General features: G+C 40.4%; 1 protein-coding gene across 3 annotated transcripts in view; it reads left to right on the forward strand.

The window, feature by feature from the left end:
- Positions 1 to 27,545, forward strand: part of KCND2 (potassium voltage-gated channel subfamily D member 2) — a 266,352-nt gene that overhangs the window by 228,545 nt on the left and 10,262 nt on the right. For all 3 annotated transcript variants that reach the window (XM_058022159.1, XM_058022162.1, XM_058022160.1), the window contains one exon: positions 17,941 to 18,103. In XM_058022159.1, coding sequence (XP_057878142.1) covers positions 17,941 to 18,103 — 163 coding nt within the window. The remainder of the gene's footprint in view (positions 1 to 17,940; positions 18,104 to 27,545) is intronic.

Consider the following 27,545-nt stretch of genomic DNA (forward strand, 5'->3'; position numbering starts at 1 on the left):
CAAAAGATTTTTGGAAGAACAACAGCATTTATTACACTTGTTGGTTTACGTCACATTCTGATTTATTTTTCAACTAATATGTTATATAGGTTTATAAACTACTTAAGGTGGAGGGGTTTTTTAAAGGATTAAGTAAATCTGCTCAATCCCTTATCTACAAGCTAAAATGCATCAATTACTTGGACTGTCACAAAGTTTTGATTGTCTTTAGTGTTTCTCCAGCCCTATTTAAAGCTTACTCTTCTTATTACAGCAAACATTTGTACTAACAGGAATTTGGCTCCACTATGTCATAACTATATTTTGATGAACTCTGTGCTTCAGGGAATCTATCTCCACTGACTGCTTTTGCTTGATTGCTCATTTTTCATAGTTTCATAATTATTATGTCAGAAGGATAGAACGGATGCAGATGAGCTGAGTCACTGTTTTATTGTTGTCACCAGCAACCACACCCTAAAATCTGGTCCATAATGTCCACTGATGTTCACAGACTGTCCTTTACTCAGAGAGAGCAGAAGCAGTGCCCCTCTCCCTGTGGGACACCAGCAGCAGTGAGTAGGAATATGCAGGAGGTACAGCCACTGGGTTGCATGTCTCTTCTGCCCACCCTGTGAGCTGGTAGATGAAATCCAGTCCTGGCCTGGGGTCTGTGCCAGACAACATTGAGCTGAAGCTGATAAATCTGTTTAAAAGGTGGCCAACACATTCACGTGGTTCCCTCACCTAACCTCCACAGCACTTAATCACTGGGCAGGAGGACCACATGCATGGCTGTTCCATAGACACGGGTACAATCCCTGAGGAATAGGATCCTTGCCCCCAGACACCTCTTTCTTCTTCTCCCTCAGGCTCCTTGTTCTTCTCTGTGAGGTTATTCTGGTGGTACACATAGGGTGACACACATATTTCTATGAACACAGGATCCCAAAGCCTTTAAGCCATGATCCTACAAACTAAAATTTGAGTTTCAGTGGCTGGACAGTGATTCTTATGACTGCGAGGATCAGAGATTAGCAGACAGATGGAACCTTTTTAGGCTGGAGAAGGGAGGGGGGAAAACAAAAGTAGCATAATATAAAATCAGAGGGAAAAATACTGCTCAGCTGTGTTCTGAATTATCAGCACAGATGGAAATTGCTGCATTACTCCCTAAGAAGCTTCTATTAATTTTGAATTTTATTTTCTTTCCTGTGAGAGTTGACCTCATGTAGATTTTTCCCCCACCGCTTCCAAGACTTTCTGAAAAGGAACAGGCCAGTGACATACCTGTTTATTAAAGACATAATCTTGATAATAGAACATAGAGATTTTCTAGCTCCTAAGGCAGATGCATTTGGTGGTTAATGCTGATGAGCACATTAAGGAAGGAAAGGCCTAGAGAGAGAGAGCTTGAATTGCTATCTGACTTATGAGCCTGTAATAGCACAGTTTTGAGTAAAAAGAAATGTAACATCTCTTAATATTTATAACCAAATTTTGCCCTACTTTGAAAGCAATGAAATACAGTTTAGTGGCTTTTTAGCTGTTTAAGACCCAGAACTGATCTGTCCTCTCCAGCACAAGTAACTCTGAGATCTCACACCCTAAAGTTAACCAGCAGGGTGAAAGATTATCTAAATGCACCAGAGAATATAACAAGAGTCACAGTAAAAGGACCACATGATTAGTCCATCTCAAATTCTTGAATAATTACACTCTTTCTATGGAAAGTATTATTAGTTCAGTTTTTGTAGTGCTAGAAGAAATCCTAAGTATGGAAATTAAAAGAATGAGATTGCTGTGCATCTTGACAGTGGTCGTGGTAGTGGAGCAGATTCATGTTCTTCCCATAAAAAGAATCCTTGCAACTCACTAGGGGTGAAAGGCAGCATCAAGGAGAACCTCTGGTCTGGTACCAGGTGGAGTTAAGCAGGGTGCAGGAGACCAGTACAGCTGTGAGAGCATAGCATATTCTGCAAAGACAGGGGAGGTCTATTGCAGAAGATAAAAATTATTATGAATCATGCTAATTACCTCATTAAGTAATATGTCTTTTATTATCACAAGAAACAGAAACACTAACAGCATTGGTGAGGTCTCCTCTGCAATCTGATATAGATTGTGAGCCAGATCACAAGCATCAGATTCTTTGAGCTGAAAGTGGATACTCAAAAAAGCCCTCTGGCATGGGTGAAGCTGTAGTTGCAAGTAATGAGGTTAGAATACAGCACTAATCAATCATTGGAAACTATATTGCACTTTGAAAATGCTTCTTTTGAAGGCTCTACTCTTAAAGAAAATTCAACACCTATGATTTTTATTGTGTTGAATCTCTGGGCTGTAAGTTGGTTGTTGGTTGTCCTTGCAATCATGAGACACCAACTACCATTTCCCTCAGGAGAACAGAAGTCACTTCTGGAGATAAGTGTGTGCAACAGGGTGCAACAACCACAGCAGGGACATGAAGCTGTACCAGTCACCCCTCTGCCCCTGTGCCATGTAAGAGCTCCAGGCCAACAGGTCATTTCTTCACTCATTCCCTGGACGCACAAATTCTGTACAGAGGTGAAAATCGGTGGGAGCCCAGGGGACAGTTGTCAGGCAGTTCATGGAGAAGTGGTGCTTTGAGGTGTGTAATCTGTATGCATCAGGAGTGCAGCATTAGCACTCTTCTCCCAGGATTCCTGCTCATTACCAAAGCCGTGCAGTTACAATGTGGGCACAAATAAGAAAGTACCTACAATAAGAAAATCAAGGAGAAAAGGAAGAAGAATAGTGCTCAACACACAGAAAACAGCAAACCTGACAGCAGAAAACTACAGAAGACCTGCTATATAAAGGTCTCTAGAAAGTGATTTATACTGGGTGAGAAGCAAAACTAATTGAAAATGCATAAAAAGGACAGGGTTTGGCATTCCTCATTAAACCGTGCCTATTGTTGTAGAGATAAAAGAAACACAGTTTGAATCAAAAGGTTGAGTAGAAATTTAAAATCCAAGGACAAAATTTTCAGTGAACGGCACAGGCAAAATTAAGCATGAGAACTGCCAGATATTGGCTAGAGTTCCCAATGAATTTTGACATACAGAAAGATAAATGCATCAAATATAGTTATGCTTGGAGACAGGTAGGTTATTCTTTGATGCTGCTGTGGATGTTGAGGTCAGGCTGGAGAGGGTGGCTCAGGAAACAATCTTTCAGCTGTGGCAAGAGTGCTGGTCAGGAAGAACTTTTCTTGCTTGTTGTTGCTTACATCTAGGGGTCCAAAAATACAGCCTGCAGGGCCAAGATAAATGATCTGCAATATATTGCTTTTATAGTGCTCTCAATTGAACATGTAATTCTAAAGGTTCACAGTAGTTCAAAGCAAGCTGGTGCATAATTCAAAATGCCCAGGAATCGCTGATTTGGGTAACTCACTGCAGATGGTGGATAAGCAGAAGTAACCCCTATTTGCAGCACAGGAATCTCTAGTGAAAAAGTAACTTTTGTAGTGCTTTCAGGCTGATGTCTGACACTCCACAACGTTTCTCTGAGCATGACACACAGCCTTTGGAAAGGCAAAGAATTACAGTGGAGGCATAATATTAATGATTCAGAAAGTCTTGTGTCACAACCCTGAGCACTGCAGTATCTAATTACTAGGCATAGCGGTTTGCGCACAGGCTGTGCCAAATAATGACAAGAGAATTAGACGCCTAAAAATGGAGTTTGCCCTCTGGGGAAGGTCAGTATAAGCCAATTGGTTGGAAAAAAAGGCAAAGTAGTGCTGTGAGACTGAATTCTTAGTCCCTCACAGAATCCAGATCCATGCTACAAGGAGGGCTGCACTCTGTAGAGAAATATACTGAGCCATGATCTTAAGTGAAACAGGATGGTCTTTCAACACCTGAGGAAGGGAGAGGATAGAACAAGGCTTTCCTTCCAAAAGCTGGGGGAGAGGTGCAGGTGATCCTTCTGAGTTGCACCCTTGGTGTTCAGTGCAGTGAAACCATCTGTTGGATAGCTGGGATCAAAAAGTTTTCATCCATGAGGGATTTGACCCTTCATGGAAGCTCCAGCCTCTAAAGACATTACTCACTCCTGACAGGTAGTGTTTTCTTCATGTCGAAATTCAAAAATGAAAATTAATTGGAAAAAAATTAGAAGACTTCTTGTAGCTATGGTTTGATTATCCAATTAAACCAGGCTTAGACTGTTGAATGTTTATAAGCATTTTATAAAATACAGGCTGCACAGGAAGAGATTGAGAAAATCCCTTTCTAGCGTTCCCTATTGCATGATTTCTTGGCAACACATGTAGGGAATATGCATTTGCATCACTCTGGGAAAAGAAGTCTCATGCGACCTCCCAAAATCCTTCTGTTTACCATTGGCATCTGACAAATTTTCTACAAAGCTTCAGACTTTCTAATGAATATTGAAACTTTACAGAGTTTGCATTTTAAAAATGTAATGAAGTTATATTTAGGGGTCTAGAAGTTTATTTTCTGAGCAATCCATGAGAAAATTCAAGGTTTATCAGCAATCTCTAAAAAGGTAAATTTTGAAAACAAAATTTTTAAATGTTGTATACAAGACAGAGGGAAACATTTATTTAAAATTGAAAAATAAATTAAAAAAAAACCCATGTGGAAAATTTATTTATTTGCTCCTTGCGAAAAGAATAGTAGTGGTCAGCATTATGAAGGTTTATGCCTGAATGACTGAGAGGATTGGTAGTGAAATACAGAACCTCTCAGTCATGGGACATGAATTCAAATAGGAATGGGGTTAGTAGTGACAGAAAGTCATTACTGTGTCATTGCAGTGTGCTAATGCTCAGAGATTCATTGGTGGCTTGAGTCCAATTACTAGCACACAAGAGGTCACATTACAAAATGCACTAGCAAAACTGGCAGAGGCAGACCCATTTCTACTCTTTGTAACATGCTGCTACATTGCCATATCCAAAGATATCCTTTCAAATTTGTGTCAAGACTCAGAGCCAGAGTGGTTTAAGCAGTCAAGCTCCACGCTGCACAATTTGATGAAGAGAAGACATCTGAAACAATTGATCCGATAATTCAATTTGTAATTGTAATAGTTGCAAATTTCCCTATGTAACCTACATAAACCACGCAGCACCAAGCTTTTACAGCCTGAGGAGGTTGGGAGGGTGAGGGTTAAGCTGTCCCTGGGAAGAGCAGCTCATACAGGCTCTTGGTTTCTTTGCAAGAAAGGGGATATAACTATGCTCAGCTGAAGCTGATTACTCTGCCAGGCTACAGCATCACCTCCTTCTTTCAAGGTTTGGAGTGATTTAGCACTGATGGAAAGCTGAATTGTGCAGAGCCTTGAGTGAACTCAGAAGAGGCTTTTGTTTTGCTAGACTAGAAGTGCATGAGTTTTTTGACTCTCCTTGACTTAGCTGAGCAAGTTCAGAAATCTCTGAAAAATGAACAAGAGCAAAAAAAGTTTACTAGACCAAGAGAAAAACTAGTAAATGGTCCATTGCAGCTGATATGTTTTTTCAACTGTTTTCTAAATAGGAGGGCATGAAAAATGCCATGAAAAAAAAGGAGCTGAATTTCTGGTGCAGAATAACAGTAGATATTCTCAGAAAAAATACTCTCCTGACTACTAGCTAGAAAAGGACACTAAGTCACTGGAATGTGATAAATCTTTTAATGCACAAAAAATTTACAATGGAATTATTATTACTTTACAGGGAAAGTTCTTACTTTTACCTAAGTGTGCATATGTAGTGTTAAATGTATGGTGTATAATATATAATCATGTATCATTTATCATGTGTGTGTGTGTGTGTGTATAAAAATATATGAGTACTTTTTACACTTGGTTGAACAGATTTCAAGTAGGCATTAGAGAAAAAATAAGTGAAGTATTCAATATTTGGCAGAGATCCCTAGAGACTTAGGCCAGTAGCTGTGTCACACTGACAAAAGCTATTTTATGTTTTTCAGCTCTGCCTGAAGGAATATAAAAATAATACAGATCCACTGGTGGTTGTGTTGGCAAGCAAAAAATTAGCTTGGCCTAATTGGCCGGTGCTGAATGTGACACAAAAGCCTATTTTCAAGGGAGGTGAAAATATGTGAAGCAAAACAAGTAATAAATAGAAATTTGAGAGGATGATTATTTTTAAAGAGAAGGCAAAAATTCTATTTATTATTTCAAAACCATGTTTTCAATAGCTCTTCTATCAGTATTTTAACATACCAAACTTCTGTTGTCTAATGGAACTAAATATTTGGAAGAAGAACCAGGATGTTTTTCAGCGGGAGGGTGTGCCAATAAGCAAAAGCAAACCTGCATTGCAGTCTGGGAACTTCAGAGAATCACAGAATCACCAAGGTTGGAAGAGACCTTCGAGACCATCTAGTCTAACCATCAACGTGGCACCACTGTAACCAGCCCTGAACCCTACCCCCAAATGCCACACCCAGACACTTGAACACTTCCAGAGATAATCACTCTATCACCTCTCTGAGCGACTTATTCCAATGCCTAACCACTCTTTTCAGTGGTTTATTTTAATATCTTATCTGAACCTGGTGCAATGTGGGGCCATTCCCTCTCATCCTTTCACTGGAGGCACGGCAGAAGAGGCCAACCCCATCTGGCTGCAATTTCCTTTCAGGTACAACTCACAGAGAGCAATGCAGTCCCCTCTGAGCCTCCTCCCTCTAGCCCATCTCCCTCAGCCCCTCCTCACAGGACTTGTGCTCCAGCCCCTTCAGCAGCTTCTTTGTTCCATCTCTGACTTGCTCCAGCTCCTCAATGTCATTCCTGAACTGAGAGTCTCAGAACTGGATGCGCTTGAGCTGTGGCCTCACCACACCAGAGTATGGACAGACACTCCTTTCCCTCCTGGCCACACTGTCTCTGATCCGAGCCAGGATGCCACTGCCTTTCTCGCCAGCCTGGGCACAAGCTGGCTCATTTTCAGCCAGTAGTGACCACCAAGTGCAAGTCCTTTCCTTTGGGTGACTTTCCAGCCCCTCTGTTCCCAGCCCTTGGTTCTGCATGGGGTTATTGTGACTGAAGTTTAGGGCCTTGCACTTGGCCTTGTTGAACCACACTCCTTGCACACACACTCCTTTCACCATATGCTCCAGTGCCCTGAAGTCCACTTTGATTGCTCCAGGGCTAATTTCTTCAATCTCATCACTACAGACCTGACAAAGAAAAGAGAGTAATAGTCAGAGGGTTGTAACAGATCAAGAAGTTTCCCAGTAATATCCCTTACCTGGGCCCCAAGGAGGCAGCAAATGTCCCTGTGGGACGGGGAAAAAAGCAAAAGGAATTGCAAATTTGCTGGGAATCATCTCTACCTAGATCTTGATCTGCCCATTAGAGTGCTGAGCAGCATGAAGGCCAACAGTGGCTAAAACCTCTTTTCAGGTTTTACCTGAATGTGGGAGCAGCTGGATTTGATTCCCAAGTGCAATCAGCTCACGGATCTCAGTGCTGTGCCCAGTAGCTGTCACAAAGAGTCATGGCTGTCCTTGCAAACTTTCACGGTGCTTTTTAGTGTTAATGTGATTTATACTTGGAGCAGTTTTACCTGATGGCTAATATATACTCCAGAGAAATTTAGGATTGGATTGGCAGATCAATGCTTTGTTTTGAATTTGCTGCTATTTAGCACAAGTATTGAAACAAAAAGGAAAAATGTAGGAGAAATGAATAACATAAAATTTTCAGCAATATATCTGGGACGAGCACTGGGCCCAGAATATACCGCATCACACAACTAATAGGAAAACTCTCTCTCTGCTGGAGCAAGGTGGCACATCAAAAAAGACCCCTGGGCTTCAGAAAGTGTGTTTAAATCTGCACCAAAATCTGTGCTTCGCAGCTCAATCCTAAATTTTACCAAATAGCATGTTCCTGGAAGGACTCAGAATTGTGTTGGGTTGTCATCTTCCATGTGCTCATGAGGTGTCTGGGGGAACAGAGAGTGCCCTTGAGCCAAGGCCAGCTGAGGGAGATTAGATGGGTGGTAATTATCAGTTGCCTTGGAACTGTTTCCCAGGAAGAATGTGTCAAACTCCAGCCTGTCCTGCTGGGGATCAGAGGAGCCTGAACTGGGCTCTCCTTGCAGCAGCCCTTGGTGTGGTCAGTGCATCTCACACTGCTCCTGTTTGCCACCAGTGCTGCAGGGTCTTTATTCAGTCATTGCTGGGCACCACGACCAGAGCCTCATTTGATGGCATTTTCCATCTTTTACCTCTAATCTTTGAGGTGAAGAATGGCTGGAGATGGTGCTACTTTTGAAGGTGAGGGTTTTTATAGCCAGATGTTCATGTTGCTTCCAGTTAATGTCTCAGGCAGGAATTGTTGGAAATTCTTTATACTCTAGTTTATTTGTATAAATTTATTTAAAACTATAAGTCTTTGGGATTGGTGTGCATTCATCCTTTTTCAGATTTTTTCATTTGTCCATGAGATATAAAACACTTTCTTTTAACATTATATTGCTTTTTAATCCAGTTCTCCCCAAAAAGGTTTTCTGAAAGAACAAATAGAGAAGAAAAAAACACCCAAAGAAACCCAAAAGTAAAGATTCATATCCATAAAACAAATAAAGACACATTTCTTTTAGCCTAAATGTTGGTACAAATCTAGGGGTGAATTTTCTTTGTCTGGTTAGCACAGATGCTGTGCTAACCATTAGCACAATGATTATTTTGTACAAATTACATGATGACAGTCATCAAAACACCCATGCTGCACCAGAAGCTCCTTTTCCTCTCTCAGTGGTAGATATCTGGGAAGCAAGGCAAATTTTATCAGCTCCCACCAATAAAGATTTGGACAGAGAAATGACGAGGGTGGGAAATCACGCATTAACATTGTGAATAATAATGGCTCACTGTCAAGCCAAGCTGAGACCAGAAATATAAGCTATCCTGAACTGGTCCATACCTCTTTTTAGAAAACTGTGTGCAGTTCTGGCCTTGTTTTCCTGCAAACAGTGTTAAAAAATAGAGGAGATCCAAAAAAGGACAAAAAGCATGATGATCAAATGAAGGGAGCAGATTCTGTATGAACACAGTAGGGCTTGCCAGCCTAGGAAAGACATAAGGTGAGCAGGTGTGAAAGCACAAGAGGCAGGAGGAGGGTGGCTGGAGAATATCACCAGGTGCTTTTTTGAATAAAAGAACCTGTATGGGGGCCTCACATGGAACAAGGAACTGCAGCCAGAAGAGTCAAAAGGACACTCACCAAGGAACTGCCAGTGCTATGAATGCCAGGAATGTGCACAGATTTAAAGGGTCAAAATAAAGCCCAGGGAAGTGCAACCCTCTGAGAATTACTAAAAACAATTTAAAAATTATAATTGGTATTCAGTTATTTGTAAGTGGTTGAAGGATGGAAGATCATTCAATTATATTATCATTTATATTTAGCCAGTTCTTTTTCCCTATGTGTTTGTTTGCTTCAGGTTTAATTTTGGAGACTGCATATTAGGCTAGGTGAAGTTTCATTCTAAACTGTTATTGGCATTTTTTGTTCATTTATAAGCTATGAAAGAGCTGCTTAGTTCATCCTATATATGTGTTTGTGTGTGGGTTCATGTTCTGACAAAAGAACTGTTAGAAAATTAGGTCCTAACTAAGTAATACAAGTCATTGATTTTTGAGAGCAATGACCCTGTAACATTTTCTCTATGTGAAGGAAGCCACAATTACAGCAGAAAAGATCAAATTGTCTTTTTTTTCCCCCTCTTAGTTACTTTTGACTTCACATATGATAGAATGAAAAAAATTTATGTCTGCATCAGGCCCCAGAAAATACCTGAGTGGCACCAGAAAAGCATATTCTTCCTTTGTACCATCTTATGAAATAATATCTAGCCAAGCATTTGTTTTCCACTCATCACCATGGTATCTTAAAGACTTAGAATTCTAAAGTAATACAACAAAGTAATAAATTAATTCAATTTAATCAGATTTTGTATTCTTAAGAGTAAAGATAATTTTAAGAAATTAAGTCATTTTTACTTATGTCTGACTCATTCTTTCAAACCTGGCTCATTCCACATTCACATAGAGTAGTGTTTTAAAAACAGAATTAGCTCCCACATTGTAACTGTACAGGCTGAATCCTTAAGGCAACACAGTGGAAATGCTTATTTAGAAATTCCACTTAAAATTATTACCAGTAGCAATTTATATTATCTGTTGTTGGATGTAATGTTGAAATAAATGGCTAATTAGTGTCAACTCACCAGCATTTAGTTACCAAGCAGCTTGAAGGCTCCAGGGAACAGCTTTATAACAATCTACAGCATTCTCTTTAGACAAGGACCCCATTTAGCAATTGCAAAATGTAATTTGACATGTCTGTAGTATTGCTTTATGCATAGAACTTCTTTTTGTACTCTTAGAATGGTTACCTTCTATATTTTTACTGATGATGTTTTTCTAAGTGATCTCAAAGTTAAAGCGTTTCACTGATACTTGCTCCCTTGTAATGCACATGCTTAGTCCCAGAACTTATCTACCAGTTCTGAAGGGAGCTGATGGAGGTTGGTTTATTCACATGCCCATGAGAGCACACAGGCAGGGCTTAACGAGTCACTCATCCTTTGCTGAGTGTGTGGCAGTCTAGCTGATTAATTTTATTGCTGACATACAGTCCTCCATCCACTGAACTAGGCAAAAAATCCCAGTGAATGACATGGCAGATCTCCCAGGAGAGCATCTCCATCACAAAAACCACTGCTGGAAGACTCAGTTCCGAGTTACTCAATAATGGTACACCATGTCTACATCACTTCAAATAAATATGGGGTCTGGAAGCACAAGCTTCCTCTGCAGAGACCTTCTGCAGTGACATCACAGTGTCAGTGTCACCTTCAGGCAGGAGGCAGGGCCACACAGGCTGAGAGCACCTGCACTTGCCACAGAATCCTGGTCCTGTGTGAGGGGCTCTGCAAAGCTCCCTTTGCCTGCAAACTCTACAGAAGGCAGATTTTCACCTGTGCTGGTGGGTGATGGCCAGTGTACTGTGAGAGCCAGCATGATTCAGGAAACACTTGAAAGGCAGCTTGCAAATTTTACATCAAGAACAGTTTTAGTACTATGTTGCTTTTCTTATCCTTATGAAGTGTTGGATCCATTCATAAACATTCTCTTTTTCCTAAAAACAAACATGCTTATTTTCGCTTCTGAAGTCGGGGGAAAAAAACAAACAGAAATGCCATCTCAGTAGTGAGTCAGCTGAGCTGTACCTCTGATAGCTTAAAAATCCACCATGCATGATGGATCAGACATCATATTTCTGTGATGGTTTGCTCAGGAACAGGTAGGATATTAAGTTTTCCTATTCAGTGAGGGAGAGATGACAGCAAAAATATCTTTTACCTCTTTGAATTTAATATTTATGTTAAAGGAAAACAGAAGGATTTTGGTTATCTGAAACTTGGTCTGGATTGCAAGAAACTGGGAGTGTTTCCTTGGGCAAGCCTTTTAACTTTTCCATGCAAAAACTTCTGTGTTTTGACCTCTAAGTACTGAAGTCCATCTGTGCAAATCCATTTAAGTGAAAACCCTGGTGCACATACAAACAAAACAAAACAAAAAACCCACAACCCTCTCCCCCTCAAATCCCCTGACTTTTATTAGAAATTCTGTATTTCAGGAGCTGCTAACCCAGCCAGGTGCAGGGGCACTATTTTAATTCTCTTGCACTGCAGGCTGGAAAACCCAGGGAGCACTTCCACTTCAGAGAAGCAGATGTGGTTTTCATCATTCATGAATGATCATACTGGGCAGCACTTGAAGGAACATTTGTGGACCCAGAGGGGACTATGTCCATCATGACTAGGCAGAAGAGAGAGATATTGCAGCAGAGGCCCCTGCACAGCAGTAAAAGCATCCAGGAAAATTATTTGCAATTCCATGCAGAATCTTCCTAGGCTGGAATAAAATTTGAAGTAATCTGTGTAATGTTGTTCTGCACCTCACACAACCAGCAACATTTTGTATTATTAGAAATTGCTTTTCCAAAATCATTAGGCTATTTTCAGACCTTGCCAAAACCAGGACAGTAAGTCAGATTCACCGTGATTATTGTTTGGTAGTGTCAGAGAGGATGGGAATTGCTTTTCCTGCCTGCTCTCCCATACTGGGATGTGAATGTGTGCCCAAGTGGGTGGCTGGCAGCCTAAACTCATGGGCCAATGAGCAGCTGTATAATCATCTCTGAGAGTCTCACCACAGCAGCCTCTGGGGCTTTTCCTGGAGGAGAGGAAAGAGCCATTAGCTGAGGCAGGAGACAAGAGAGCAGATGCATCCTCCTCATCGCACCCCGGCGGGTGAAGCGCGGACCCAGGGCAGAGCAGGCGAGCACTGAGGAGGGAGGATGGCCCTACCCTAAAGGCAGAGCACTGCTCCTCAATCAGCTCCCCTGGCCCTGCCCCAAAGGCAGAGCACTGCTCCTCAATCAGCTCCCCTGCACAGTCCACATCTCTGCCTGGGTGACCCACCACATCTACTGGGAAACGTGATTTGTCCCCACACATGGAAAAATATGAGTTGTTCTGGCTTTTACAAAAATTGTTTAGTTGCCATGGATCTTGTACTATTTCCATTGTTCTTTGGTCATAAATTCCTTTTCTTTTAAAATAAGTATTACCAAGTTAATTTTAATGTCTTTGCATCTATTTTACAACTCTATTATTTTCTGACATGTTTTACATGTTTGAAAACAAAAAAAACTGTCACTAGCCTACCTTTTCAGCAAATAATATGGGAGCAGACAACATATCTCAATCAATGTAATAATTCTTTAAAGAATGTAAATTAATTCGAAAGAGGTGGAAGAGGGCATATGCATCTGTAACACGCATTTTAAATTGTTTCTGCATTTGCATTTGGTTTTAATGGCATTTACGCCCTCTAGTGACAGAAAGCCCTCTCGTAGTGAGGATTTTTTAACCTTCACTGTCTCCGTCCGGTTCAGCCTTGAGTATTTGGGCTTTGCAAAAACACAAATGCTGGATTTTCTTCCTATATATGTTCTCCAATTTTACAGATTTGGTGCATAGGTTGCTTGAGGATGTTTTAACCCAACGTGAGCTATTTTAAATATTAATTTCTGATGTGACACACAAAAATATGCTAAATTACAATTTCTGTCATTATTTATTTTGACATCCACAATACATTTGCTTTTTGCTTGGAAAAAATTTACTCCCGTGTTCAAACAAACAAACAGGAGTTAAATAAGCAGCATTGTCCCTCTCATTTGTTAAGATTATTAAAGAAAATACATTCTCTCTCACATCAAGGAAAAAATGGCCAAAAAGTATGATTCATTCCAGTTATAATTTGGACCTTTGACTTATGAAATAGTTCATATTACAGCCATCAAAAACTGGGTTTCATTAGTCCAGGATAAAGATGAATTGATGATGATGCCACAAATAGTCTGTGTTGTCTGAGATTTCTTGAATTATGGGTATGCAACACCAGATATGTTCCACTCATCAGTTAGAAAAGCAGTAGTGTGTTGGCAGGTGGATCTCCATGGGTGACATCTGACATGGCAATGCTGAGATTACTGGCTGGGCAGTAGTAACCCCAAATACATTTGTGTTTCCCAAGCTCCTGCAAGAGCTCCATCCTCTGTGTACGACTCAAGCTGCTTTCCGTTCCCCCCAGGCTGTCATGCAAAGTGCTGCATCACACCCATGTTACTCACATCAGCACTCTGGAGATACAGCATTTGCAAAATGAAGGAATCCCCTGGATTGCTGTCGGTCTTGCAATATGGAAGAGTCAAAGGAGTCAAATATGCAAAAGTGGTCTGTCACCTGATGAATACAAACAACCCAGACAAACATACATGCCTCTAAACCCATTCATCTAATCCATTCATACATCCATCCGTCCATCCATCCATCCATCCATCCATCCATCCATCCATCCATCCTTTCATCCAATCCATCCATCCATCCATCCATCCATCCATCCATCCATCCATCCTTTCATCCAATCCATCCATCCATCCATCCATCCATCCATCCATCCATCCATCCATCCATCCATCCATCCTTTCATCCAATCCATCCATCCATCCATCCATCCATCCATCTGTCCATCCATCCATCCATCCATCCATCCATCCATCCATCCATCCATCCATCCATCCATCCATCCTTTCATCCAATCCATCCGTCCTTTCATCATTCATTTGTGGCATCATCACCTATTCATCTTATTCCTGAATCTAATGAAAGTCATGGGCTGCAAGCAATAGCCTGTCTGGCCTGTCTGGACTGCATCCAGTGAAACCCAAGCATTAGTTTGATCATGTTGTTTCTGACTTGTGATTTGATAAAACTTGATTGACACACCTGGTTTGTCACAGCCTTTTTTCTTTTTTTTTTTTTTTTTTTTTTTGGCAACAGAAGTAGAATTAACCTGATTGATATCAGGGATCAGTATGAAGCCTCTTTTTCTTCATTCGTCCAGAACATAAACTATTGGGATGACACTTCTGACATTACAAAATTAGATTGTCAGTACAAATCACGAACGCCCAAAGACTGGCTTGAGCTTTGGCTACAATAGTAGACATATGCAGAACAGACAACATACAAAGCTATGAAAATACTGCAACTAGGGGGAAAAAGCAAATAAATGAGAATATGTCTGCAGTTCTAGCCTGAAGAAAAGTGAGGCAAGCAGAGTAGCACTAGATAAAACCTTAAAATAGTTCCCTTTTGAAAAGGGAGTCTGTAAAATTGCTTGATAAGATTCTGCATTTGTTGCGTCTCCATGGCTGAAGAAATCAAATTTTCTGCAGAATTTAGAATTTGTTTCAGAGATCAAGTATAAATTTTCCACTTGGAAATGCTAGCGCCTCAAAGCTTCCCTGCCATCTGAAAATGGAGTTACACTCTTTTTTTCATTTAGAATTTCTAAAGAATAAAACAATTGCAGTTGGAGCTATAGAAGGAATTTTCCCTTCATTTTATGTCATCCATTTCCATTGGTGGTGTTCAGTGATATATGAGGTATAACTGAAGGTAATGTTTAATTCAAGAGGAGGAACTTCATTAGCAATTCTGATCATGACTACCCTAGACTAAAATCTGTGTCACTGTCCCAAAGGAGAACAAGGCTAACCGGGGCAAATGTAGCAAAACCTCTGTTTTGTCACAAAAGTAACCAAATACGTTTCTCACCCTGTGAGAATTAGGAAGACTAATTTCTTTAAAGTAATTTTTTCTGACTATAATTTTATTTAAACAACTCCAACACAGTGGTTAGTAACAGGAGAAAAACTAATTATGTAAGAATTATTAATGATGCGAAAGGTATTACTGACGCTAAATAACAGACAAGCAACATTACCTTTGGAAAATGTCACTGTGTTACAACTGATGCAAGCTAAAAAGAAAAGTAACTGAAAGCAAGTTATTTTAAGATAAGCAGTATATGCACCTGCATGACATTTTGTCCAGAAGGTAAGAAAAACATTGCAAAATATCTTCTTGTGTCAAACAATCCTAATATTTTTTTTATTTCACTCTGTAATTCTATATTATTATGAAAAGGAATCTGTTTATGTCACTGGTTAGATTCACACATAAATACTGAAATGCTAAAGATAGGTGAGCTTGTGGTTCCTGTCACAACTCCTAAGCTTCAGTCTGCTCTTGATTCATATAACTATAGTGTCACATTATCATCAGGATGAACTATATCCCTGAGCAATTTCCAGCCAAATTAATTAGAGGCAGCAATGTCTTCTGTCCACAGCTGCCATCAGTGACAATGGAGGCTTATGGAGGTTCAGCAGTTTGGCATTTCAAGTGATAAGCATCTAAATATAGGTTTAGAAATCTCATTTAAGAGATCTAGCACTGGGCATGTGTAAATTTTGCATTTCAAAATCTGGTTGCGTCAGGTTTCTGTTTACACAGTCTGATCCAATATATGAAAACACTTTTATCTGTAAGAATTAAGTAAAACTAATTAATAGTATAAAGCAGAAATGTTTACCAGTGATTTGATCCGAGGTCTTCTCCACAAAGCTCACCACCCTGGCCCTATGCCCGCTGCTTTTCTATTGTTCTGCCTGGAAAAAAATGGGGTTAGTGAGGTGTTAGGGATCCCATTTGTCTGAGACCTTGATAGGTCATTTATCCACTTCCTTGCCCAAAGAAAAGAACAGCTGGTCATGCATACAGCTGATAGTCAGCTCAGGCTTTAGGAAGAGATAAACACCAAAAATGCCTATGTTGTGGAGTGCAAATGTTGGTGTGAAGGAAAGCATGACATTCTTTTTAGTATTTTTCCAGTTTTTAGATATCTTTATTAAGACCAATTATATTATTCATGTAAAAGATAGAATCTATTAAATTACATATTTTTCATACAATCCTGCCCTGTCACAAAATGAGAAACTAATAGCATTCTAATTCTGAGTGAGTGGGGGGAGGATATTGGCAGAATTATTAATTATATTGTTCATGTGAATATTTTACACTTGGACATGCTTAGTAAAACCACCAAATATTTATTTGACAACATAATCTGTGTCAATAGTCTAAGACTTGGTCATCTATATTATATCTGCCTGTATGACAACTCAATTGAATATCTATGTTCAACACTTCACTCATATCTTACAAAATGCAAACCATTCATCTTCACCTCCTTTTGACATGAGCTGAGCTCTCATTGCTAGAAGGTGTGCTCTAATTTCATATAGTTTCTCCATCGTTCCATATCCTCACCCTTTTATCCATTCCTGTGATTAGGTGCACAATTTGAGCACTGATTTGAAGACTTCCCCCTCTTCTCTATTATTTTTCCAGTTCCAGATGCACAGACAGGTTTTGTTTTCCAGACAGTGTTTTCTAAACACTGTTCCTCCACAGTTTTATTTCTTGACTTTTCTCGTGTTAAAAGTTTATAAATTCTTTGTAATAGGGAATATATTATCTCTCTTTTCCCAAGCATATGAAACTCACAAGCTAAAATCAATGTTTAATAATAACTTAAAATCCAATAAAGTTAAAAACTGAATGGTACTTGAAAGTAATTCATCTTTTTATTAAACTCTGTAGGATGTAATTACATACATGCCCCCTATAGAATACAACAAAATGCAAAAAGGTAAAATCTCTTACTAAGTTGTCACAGGAGTGCCTTTACATACATCAGTAACACTTCGTTCTTACTTGCTGGACAAAACAATATCCAATATCATAAAGAAAGGTGGTAGCTTTAGTAATTCTGAGCACTGCCAGGACTGCAGTTACAATTTTGTTGGTTGCTTGCTTGTGGCTTGAGTTTTCCATGTTTGCTTTCACCTAGACCATAGAAGGGATGTCTGGAACTCAGTTACTCCGGCTTCTCATGTCAACAAGAAGTTCGGTCAGCCATGCTTCTGTCTGGCCAAATTAAAAAAATACAGTGATGGAAAGTCCATGATCTCCTGGGAAACCTGTTGCAAAAATGTGTCACCCTGTTAAATGAAAGTACTATATCATCATGAGACAATAGATTATTCAGTTTAGTATCTAATTTACCAAGTGATCTCTCTTAGATCTCGCCAATGAAATAGATGAGTTCTTTCAAGTAAACAGCATAAAGACTGAACTTCAACACTGATTTTTTTCCTTAGCAAGGTCATTCTCTTTCCATTGCAGTAGAGGCACCCTGGGAAGAGTACAGCAGGTAAAGCATGTGTTTTACCTGCCCCCACTTTGACAGACAGGAGACCCAAAATTTGTTTCAAAATAAAATTATTTGTGCACAACAACGGGTATGCTGTAAATGTAAGAATATGTGTAAAAGCATTATCTATATGCAGCAACTATTATTTGCAAGAGAATTAAAATATATTGTGCAATTAATTCATTGTGAAATAAAATGATTAGAAGAGATTTTGTTTTTACTAAGCCTTTTGTTTTCTTTAACCCAGGTATGGTGACATGGTGCCAAAGACAATAGCTGGCAAGATTTTTGGTTCAATATGCTCCCTGAGTGGGGTCTTGGTCATTGCTCTGCCAGTTCCTGTAATTGTCTCCAACTTCAGCCGTATATACCACCAGAATCAACGAGCAGACAAGCGCAGGGCACAAAAGGTGAGCTTCTAATTTTCCCTCCTTTTGTTATTGAACAATAGATAAAATATGATTTTCTACATGCTGTATGTCATGATAGTATTTCTTGGCAAGAGGACCACTGTATGTATGTGCTACATGCCAAACCATGTCCTAGATGCAGATCTTATTTTTAGTGAGAAAAAAAACCCAACTCAAACCAAAACAGGTTCATTTATCTTTTCTGTCAAAATGTACAGACCTATTATTTTGGTAATTAATCCCACTTATTAGACTAGATCTAGGACTTTTAGACAATAGTCTCACCCACTGAAGATTCTTCTGTGCTTTTTCAGGCAGGCTTTCTTTCTACCACAGTCTTTGAGGAAAAATAAAAAACCAAAAAAACCAAACAACCCATCAAACAAACAAGGAAAACCCTCAAACTTCATAATGATTCCTAACATCTCTGCTAACAGATTGCTTCACTAATCCAGGTTTAGTTAAAGTCCCAGATTCAGTCTCTGGGGGAATCTGATTGTTGGGGAACTTGTCTCCTCAGCTCTATTTTTCTTAAAAGGCTTCAGATAAACAGCTCAATCAGATAAAAAAAAAAAAGAAAGTAAAAGTCTGTTTTTCCAGCTTCCTTGATTTGCTGAGTCTCTCACTAAAATAACCACTAGATCTACAAAAAGACTGCTTCCCTTCTTGAGACATGTGGACAAGGTCAGGGATTGGGAAGAGAAGTATTTATCAGGAGTGATGCAGCCAAGCCTGGACAGTCACTTACATCTCCACATCACTGCCAGTGCACTTGTTCTAATCCACTTCTCTGAATCCTGAATGGCGGCAGCTCAGAGAGCCCCCATTTGACCTGGAGCCGTGCTCTGGGTGCTGAGATGCCTTTACCTCCTCTCCTCCTTGGATGGCAGTGCAAAGGCTTTGGATGCCACACAGGTTGCGTGATTGCCAAGGCTGAGGTGTCACCACTTGTGCTTTTTGTGGACCTGTGGCCTCTCTTCAGAGGTCCTGAGTCTCCAGTGATCTCAGGAGAGCAGGATCATTGCTGGGGCAAGTGTGCAGGCTGGGGACTGCACATACAGAGCAGGGAACACAGGCAGTTGCAGGCTGCATCTTCTTCGTATCAACAGCAGCACCACAGTCAGATACAGAATGTTTGTGTGTTTTCCTCTGGCCACCTTTTTGACTGATTTCTTCATTAAAACAAACAAACAACCCCACACCCAAAACCAGTGAAATAAATGTATGCAGTGATACTATTCTCAGATTATGTTAAAATCAGAGGTACATGACCAAGAAACTCATAGGCCCAGGTGGAAGATTCAGCACCACCCAATGGCCACATCTTGGAGAAATGCTGCCAGATGAGGAAGATGCTATAAAAAGAAACCAGGTGTGTCACAAGAATGTCACACCTCTCTAGAAACCTGATCTAAAGTAGGCTACTTCAGAGCTCTAAATCCCATACTTTATCTATCTACTAATTCCACCCACTCTTCTGCATGCTGTTTTGTCCCACAGCCTAATTCCAGCTGTGTGTTCCCCTCTTTCACAGCTGACTTCATGTCACTTTTACACTAACTTGTTTTTGTTAAGACCTTTTGTACTCCTTTTTGTGGAATGGCAGCAGAGAGCTGTACCTCAGCCAGGGCACAGTGCTCCTCCTGCCTGTGCCCCTGAGCACTGTGGCAGCCATGGGTAACAGGTCTGCTCAACCCCAGCAATCACTGTGCCTGTTCTGAGCTTTCATAATAGCTGCAAACACAACCATTTCAGATTGAAACTGTGTCCTACTGCATGCCACAAAACAGAGTTTTCTAAGCCTGCTTTACATTTGTGTCATGGTTTAACCCAGCCAGCATCCAAGCCCCATGCAGCTGCTCACTCACTCCCCCACCAGCAGGATCAGGGAGAGAACTGGAAGCATGAAAACACAGCCCCACACCAGCCACTGTGAAGAAAATTAACTCTACCCCAGCCAAAACCAGCACAATTTGTCAATGAAAAACAAATGGACACTAAAAAATATCTCACAAAAGTTAAATTGCTAGACTGGCTGCTATTCCCCATAATCTCCTCCTGAATAGGAACTGCTTGAGTTAATAGCTGACTTTTTCTCCTTGCAAAACAGTGAGCTCATTGTATGTTTCAAACAGGAACACAAAGTGATGAATGGCAATCCTGCCAAGCGTTTTTTCCTCTACTCCCCAGAACAATGCCAACAGCAAGGATGAGAGATCTCCTCTGACTGTGTTTATGCCCTTCTTGCTTTGGAGAAAATGGCTTTGAGGTCTGATTGACTTAGCACTGGGTGTGTGTTTCATTGATATCTCCTATTGCAAAGGCAATCTCTTTCAATCTAAAATGACTGAGATGTTGAACTGAATATTGCTCTGATGGACTAAAAAAGAAAAGTCAACAAAAAAGCACTTCATGAGTACTGTATAGTCCAAATTTAGCCATGAAATATAGCCTTGCATTTCACAGGGGGTTTCTACTACATTGTAAAAGAATATTCAGGCAAAAAGGTCACATTATTGAAGTTTGAAATCCCTTCTTCATTCAATACAATAGAGGCTTTACACCATTTTCTAAAATAAATGTTTCCCTAGGCACTGAACTGGTTTCTGTTCTCTGAGGCTGAAGAGCATAAGCTTAAAGGAAGGTGCTGTTTCATGGAGAGCAGCACAAACCCCTGCAGGCAGTGGTACCTCCTGCTACAACAGCTTCCATTGGTCTGGGACAATTGTACCTTGAATTGAGCAACTTTATCAACACCTCACACAGAAGTTTAATCAAGATAGACTTCAGAAACAGCAAAACGCTTAGGCTGGAAGGAAATTTAAGAGAAAGTTCTTTGCTGAAGAGTTGAAATCTAGTTCCAGAAGCACTAACAATTTACAGCAGAAAAATATTGTCGCTTACATTAGGATTGTTAAGAGCCATGCAACCATCATTTTATGCACTTACTGAGCTCTTCACGGTTATTCAAGATTAGACAATTCCACTTGGTTTTTTTTTGGCAAAAAGACACTGCACATTAATGCTTGGGAGAAGATGGGAGAGAGAAATTTATTTATATACCATTGCATTTTGAATGGATTTTAAAGGAAGCTCCTGCTTCCAGTCATAAAAATACATTGTTGTAATTGCCATGAAATCCCAGTCTGTAATACAGAAAATGTTGGCAGGATAAGCCAGCTTTCTGCTGCAGTACAGGAAACCCCTTGCAATCAATATAAACAAAAGCAGAAAAGGGGATCGGGGAAAGGAAGGAAAAATCATCTGTGCTTATCAAAACACTGTTTTCTATCAGATAGTAAGGTCCAAGGATCTGGCCTATCCTGACAAGAAATGGAGGAATAAATAATCCAAACTAGACATTGAAATTCAGGGCATAACTAATTATGCCCTGGAGTCTTACTGTGCCTTCTTCTCAAGCAGTTTTATCAGTACTGAGACAGTTTTGAAAAATGCTATTTGTGGAGATTTTCTCAGCTAGAGACAACTTCAAGAGGTTGTTATTTTGGTTGCCCATTAACTTTGGGCAAAGTTAATGACAGTTGTCTTGTATAAAGGCAGGGAAAGGAAGGGAAGGGAAGGGAAGGGAAGGGAAGGGAAGGGAAGGGAAGGGAAGGGAAGGGAAGGGAAGGGAAGGGAAGGGAAGGGAAGGGAAGGGAAGGGAAGGGAAGGGAAGGGAAGGGAAGGGAAGGGAAGGGAAGGGAAGGGAAGGGAAGGGAAGGGAAGGGAAGGGAAGGGAAGGGAAGGGAAGGGAAGGGAAGGGAAGGGAAGGGAAGGGAAGGGAAGGGAAGGGAAGGGAAGGGAAGGGAAGGGAAGGGAAGGGTTGGATATGATTTTCTGTTCTGTATGTGATAGGTAGCAAGGGCTAAGGTTTGGCAGGACGCTCACAGTGTCATGTTCACTGGGATGACTACCAGCCCAGAGAAGAGACAGGAGGAGGCACAGTTTCCCTCTTGGAAGCTGTCTGGCCACTCCATGGCAGCTTGGACCCCAGGGTCCACTCCCAGCAGCAGCAATTATGATTGTAAAGTCCTTCATACCCTGAATGAAGCATGCCTTGCTATGTGCCTGTTCCATACCTGCCTCTGGGAGGCAAGAGCCTTGTGTCCTCTTGGCCAACAAGTGCCTGAGTGCAAGTACATCTGCTCAGGGCTGTTCATTACCTGAGGAACAAAAGAGCCTTAATATTAGTTGCCCAAGCACTTTCTAGAGTGCTAGAGTGACTTTGCATGATACCTCAACAGAACAGCCAAACAACCATCATCAGCTCCAAAATTTTACTTTAGACATAAAATTCAACCTGAATCTTTCATGCAAGTATCGTCTTCTACCTTCAAAAAGCAAAATATATCCTGAAGATTGGCTTGGCTTTGTTATTTATTAATTGTACATGATGCATTTATCTGTCAGTTATGAATAATCAGTTACCAGCTAATTATAAATAGCTCTAAGATAAACTGCAACAACTGCTTAACAGCATCTGGAAGCTTAGAACTGTGTTTGCAGTAGGAAACCCTGCTAGCCATTTTGACTTCTTTATATGAGACAAGTTATTAATATCAGGAGTATTGCAGAAATATAACTAACAGTAACTCATCCAGGATTTTTGACTTTAGCAAAAAAAAAAAAGCATGTAGAACTCGTGTTTACTGAACATTAATTTAAATAGATTGTGAAAGAAAGGCACCACTCAAGAAATGTATGAACCTTATTTAATTCCATGTCCATTAATGTGCAAAGTAAACAGCATTTTCTTCTCTGTTACATATTGATGTCATGCAAATCATTGTCAGCTACTATGAAATCAATCATTTGCAATTACTGAAAATTGGACAATCAGAGCCCGAAATGTAGGCATGATTTTTCACTTAAAAACAAACACACAGGGTGGATTTATAAAATACCAAACAAAAATAAATTATATAAACAAAAATGTAAGTGATTTTTTGGGCAACATTCACCGTTGTTCCAGGAGCCAGTGTTATGGTTGAGCACAGGCAGGCAGACAAAGACCCCCCTGCTGCTCATTCTCTCTCTCCTACCCAGAAGGATGGGGTGAAAATGAGAAAGGTAAAAGTGACACTTGGAGGAGCAGAAAAGGCCTTGGCCCTGTGCAAGCACTGTGCAGCAGTAACTTAAACATCCCTGAATTGTAAACACTGTTTTCAGCACAAATCCAAAACACAGCCCCATACCAGCTCCTGTGAAGAAAGCCAGCTCTGTCCTGACCAAAGGCCGTGCACAGAATGACTGGGAAGGAATTTTAATATTTTAAATGTACAAAATTATTAAACAATAATAACTAAAGGGTAAGCAATTAATAACTTTTGAGTTTTCATAGTAAAACAATTATGTAACCTGGAGAGTAGCAAGAGCCAACAGGAGTTAAGTACTAAATTACCTGGACTACCCTGGCTTCTGGCATAGCAAATTGAAGAGAATTTTGCCAGAAATTATTCCCAGTATCACCATAAGTCCTGTCCTAAAACCTTTCTGATGAAATCATTCTCTTAAAATAGCTGGACAGCTGAGGGCATCTGAGTGTCAAAAGCTGGATGCTGCAAATTCCCCACAGCGCTACATTTAGCTCTACTTAAAACCTTGTGAAAATGAATGTTTATATTTCTAAAACTGACAGAGCTAACTGTTGTTGAATAACAGTGAACTCCCTTTGCGAGGTTTCTATGAATGCAGCCCTATACAAAGATCCAATTCTATGCTGTAAAATTCGAAGCTAGAAACCAGAAAGACATGCATTTAAAAGAGAAGTTCAGTGCAAATACAAGGGATATGGGAAAAATTACAACTGGTCATCAACTTCTTAGGAAGAATGGAGATGAGATTATTTGGGTTGAATTTCACTAAAATATGCAAAAGAACTATATTTCATCTACATTCTTTTAGTCCTAGATCATGTAAAAATTACCAAAGTTTCATACTCCTGAAATCTTCATAGCAAAGATATCATCTACTTTAGGAGAACTAAGTACTTTCTTTTTTTTTTTTCCTAGATATTTTGTGAAAGAGGAGGATTAGGAAGGGCTTTGAAGTGGTTGAAAGAGGCAGTTGTCACTCCCATTCTGTTATACATGACAGAAAATGCAGACTAAAGGACCATGCAGCACTTCTGTAACCACAGTTTTCCTGATGTCATCACATCATTTTGATGCCTTTCATGGGAGTTCTATCCCCAGCACACAGCCCTTAAAATCCTGTGGGTGACATGAACTTTTAATGATGCCTTGATAGGAAATGGGAGAAGTAACTATACTGCTCATGCTCCAGGCTCATATATAAATCAGGCAGAAGCACTGAAAATAAATCTTATCACTTTAACAGATTTGTAAACACCTCCAGTTTCTGCAGTATTTTCTCTAAGCTGAAGTATAAACATGGAGGCCACAATATCTGCTTCCTCTCTTCCTCTCAGATTTACTGTCTTCTCTTTGGTAAATGATATAAATTCAGGCCATCTGAATGAGTCTCAGCTGGAAAGATGTATGCTATTACTTTCTAGCTCACAAAAGCTTTCTAAGATGCAATAAATTCATACTTGCAAAGCAATTTTAAATCTTCCCATAGAAAGTACAACCTTCATATTATATGTGTCATGGCACTGATATATTAAGATAGTCTGATGGACTGTTATGTTTTTCATATTTCTTTATTAAACGATGCTGTGCCATAATTATTACTTCAAGCACTAAAGAGAAAATGAATATGCATGCTAAAAGGAAAAGCAGAACTAATGTATGTTAAATATCTGTTCATTAAATCTAATGAATCTCCATGTATAAAGAGCAGACTAAAAAGTACCACAGCTAAAATATTTGTGACTGAAATCACTTATTTATGAGACTCCTCTAAAGCATCTCGAGCTCCTAAGACTAAACTTTTATATATTTATGAACATAACCAAGTGCACTTGTCCCAGCCCATGATGATTCTGTGGTGCAGGTAAAACTCCTTCCCCCACCCTTCAACCCAGCATGCTGGGGTTGCATCACAGGAGCACCATTTAGAAAACCACCTATTTTCTATGGACTGAGCCCTCTGCAGTGCTGGTAGCCCTGGATGCTCCACCCAAGAGCCCAAGTGAGTCAGGAGGGTGGGAGCTGTAACAGTTCCCCACACTGGTTGCTCCTGGGAACTCCAGGCCAGGTCATCAGGGATGTTTTCTCCTTACCACTAAAATAAGATGTATTAACTGCATTGCTGGAAAAGCTGTGGTCACCAAGAGAGTCAATAAACAAATGTGTTATCTTAAAATGGGTAATATATCACAAAATCAATCAATAGCATCTCATGTGAGCTTTTTGGCTCAAGGATGCCCACATGCAGAGCATTACTTTCTTTACTTTCAGAACAACTACATGATAACAAATGCATGACATAGCAGAAGCCAGATTTCAGTCACGTTAGCTGTTAGCTGTCATAAATTCCTTGGCTTTCTTTTGAGAAGATCTGTGAGTTTGAGGCTGTGAGTGCAAAGAAATATGGTATTGAGCCATTCCTCTAGGTCAGTTAATTATTAATCATCATGCCAGAAAGATCTGGTGGCTGCAGTGACTGGGCTGCGTCCCTCTCTAAGCACATACTGACATTTAATGTCACAGAAATTTGGGGAAGAGGGAAAAATACTCTCTCTATTTTCTGAAAATGTCCACAAATTAAACATCAGATATGAAAATCCCTACTGCTATATCAAAGTTGGATTTTCAAGTGCTTTACTGTATCTCCTTCTGTGCTTCAGCAGCCATTTAATTCCAGATGCTGCTAGGCATTTGGCTTTCAGAATCAGAAATCTAACCATGAAGATCAACCCAGATTCTATCTTATACATGTAACAAGCCCCAAAAAATACAGAACCAGGAAGCCAACCTAGTAATCCCATAAAAGCTTCTGTTTTCCACATTAATGGTTGAGAGAGTCCATTCTTCATGCTTTCCCCTAATTCTCTGTTCTGTGTGTTGTACAAAATTCAGTGGATGCAAAATGTCACTCATGAGCCTCCTTCTACTCTGGATGAAAGTCACCTTCACAAGCAATGAGGCTCACCTGAGAAATCACAAACTTCTCTCAGTAATTGATATCTCTGAAAAATCAGGTTGTGAACAGTCTATGACCAAAAATGGTAAGTTTTAAGTCTGGTTATACTGACAGACATGAATGGGTAGGTGGAGGCTGGTGAGGAATGGTGCCTTTCAGGGCTTTGTCTTGGGACTGGTGCCCTTCAGTATGTTCATCAATGACACCAGCAGTGAGATCAGGTGAGCTTCAGCAAGTCTGCAGATGATACAAAGGTGAGCAATGTCTTTGGCACAACAGAAGGAAGAGCTGCCATCCAGAGGGACCTGGACAAACTTGAGAAGTAGGCCCATGAGAACTTCATGAAAAATCAAAAAATTCAAGTGCAAAGGGCTTGCACCTGGGTCAGGACAATTCTGAACATGAGCACAGGCTGGCAGAGGAGGTAATTGAGAGCAGTCCTGTGGAGGAGAACCTGGGAGTACTCATGGATGTAGAGTTGAAGATGAGCCAGCTCTGTTCACTCACAGCCCAGAAAGCCAAGCACGTCCTGGGCTGCACCAAGAGCAGCATGGCCAGGAGGGCAAGGGAGGGGATTCTGCCACTCTACCCTGCCCTGGTGAGGCCCCACCTGGAGTGCTGCATCCAGCTCTGGAGTCCTCAGCTCAAGAAACACATGGACCTGTTAGAGCAGGTCCAGAGGAGGGTCACAGAGATAATCCAAGGGCTGGAGCATCCCTCCTGTGGAGACAGGCTGAGAGCTGGCGTTGTCCAGCCTGGAGAAGAGGCGTCCCCAGGGAGACTTTGGAGCAGCCTTCCAGTACATAAAAGGGACTTATAGAAAGGAGGGAGAGTGACTTCTTATACAGGCAGATAGTGACACAACAAGGTGCGATGGTTTTAAATTGAAAGAGGGCAGGTTTATATTAGATTTTGGAAAGAGATTCTTTATTAAGGGGGTGGTGAGGCACAGAAACATGTTGCTAGAGAAGTTGTGGATGCCCCACCCCTGAAAGTCTTAAAGGCCAGACTGGATGGGATCCTGATGTAGTGCATGGAGTCTCTGCCCATGGTGGGGGTTCTTCCAGGAACTGATGAACCTTTAAGGCCCCTTCCAACCCAAACCATTCTATGATTTTAAAATGTCCTGGCAAATGTTCAGGAATGCAGCTGGGAGACAGCATGAAACGACTGTTACATCTGCACTATTACATTTTGGTATTCCAAAAACCCAGAAGACTCTGAGAAACCTACTCATAGATGTCACAATGCTCCATTTTTTAAGAACTGTTTATTTCCCTTTAAAGAGATTTTCACTGCAATTGCAACTGAAATGGATGTCCATGTTTCTGCCCTACAAGACATAAGGAGTGGCAGTTGCAGCAATGCAAAACAAAAAAAGGTGGCACTTCCA

Source organism: Melospiza georgiana, chromosome 4, assembly GCF_028018845.1.
Source record: "Melospiza georgiana isolate bMelGeo1 chromosome 4, bMelGeo1.pri, whole genome shotgun sequence".
Classification (NCBI taxonomy): Eukaryota; Metazoa; Chordata; class Aves; order Passeriformes; family Passerellidae; genus Melospiza; species Melospiza georgiana.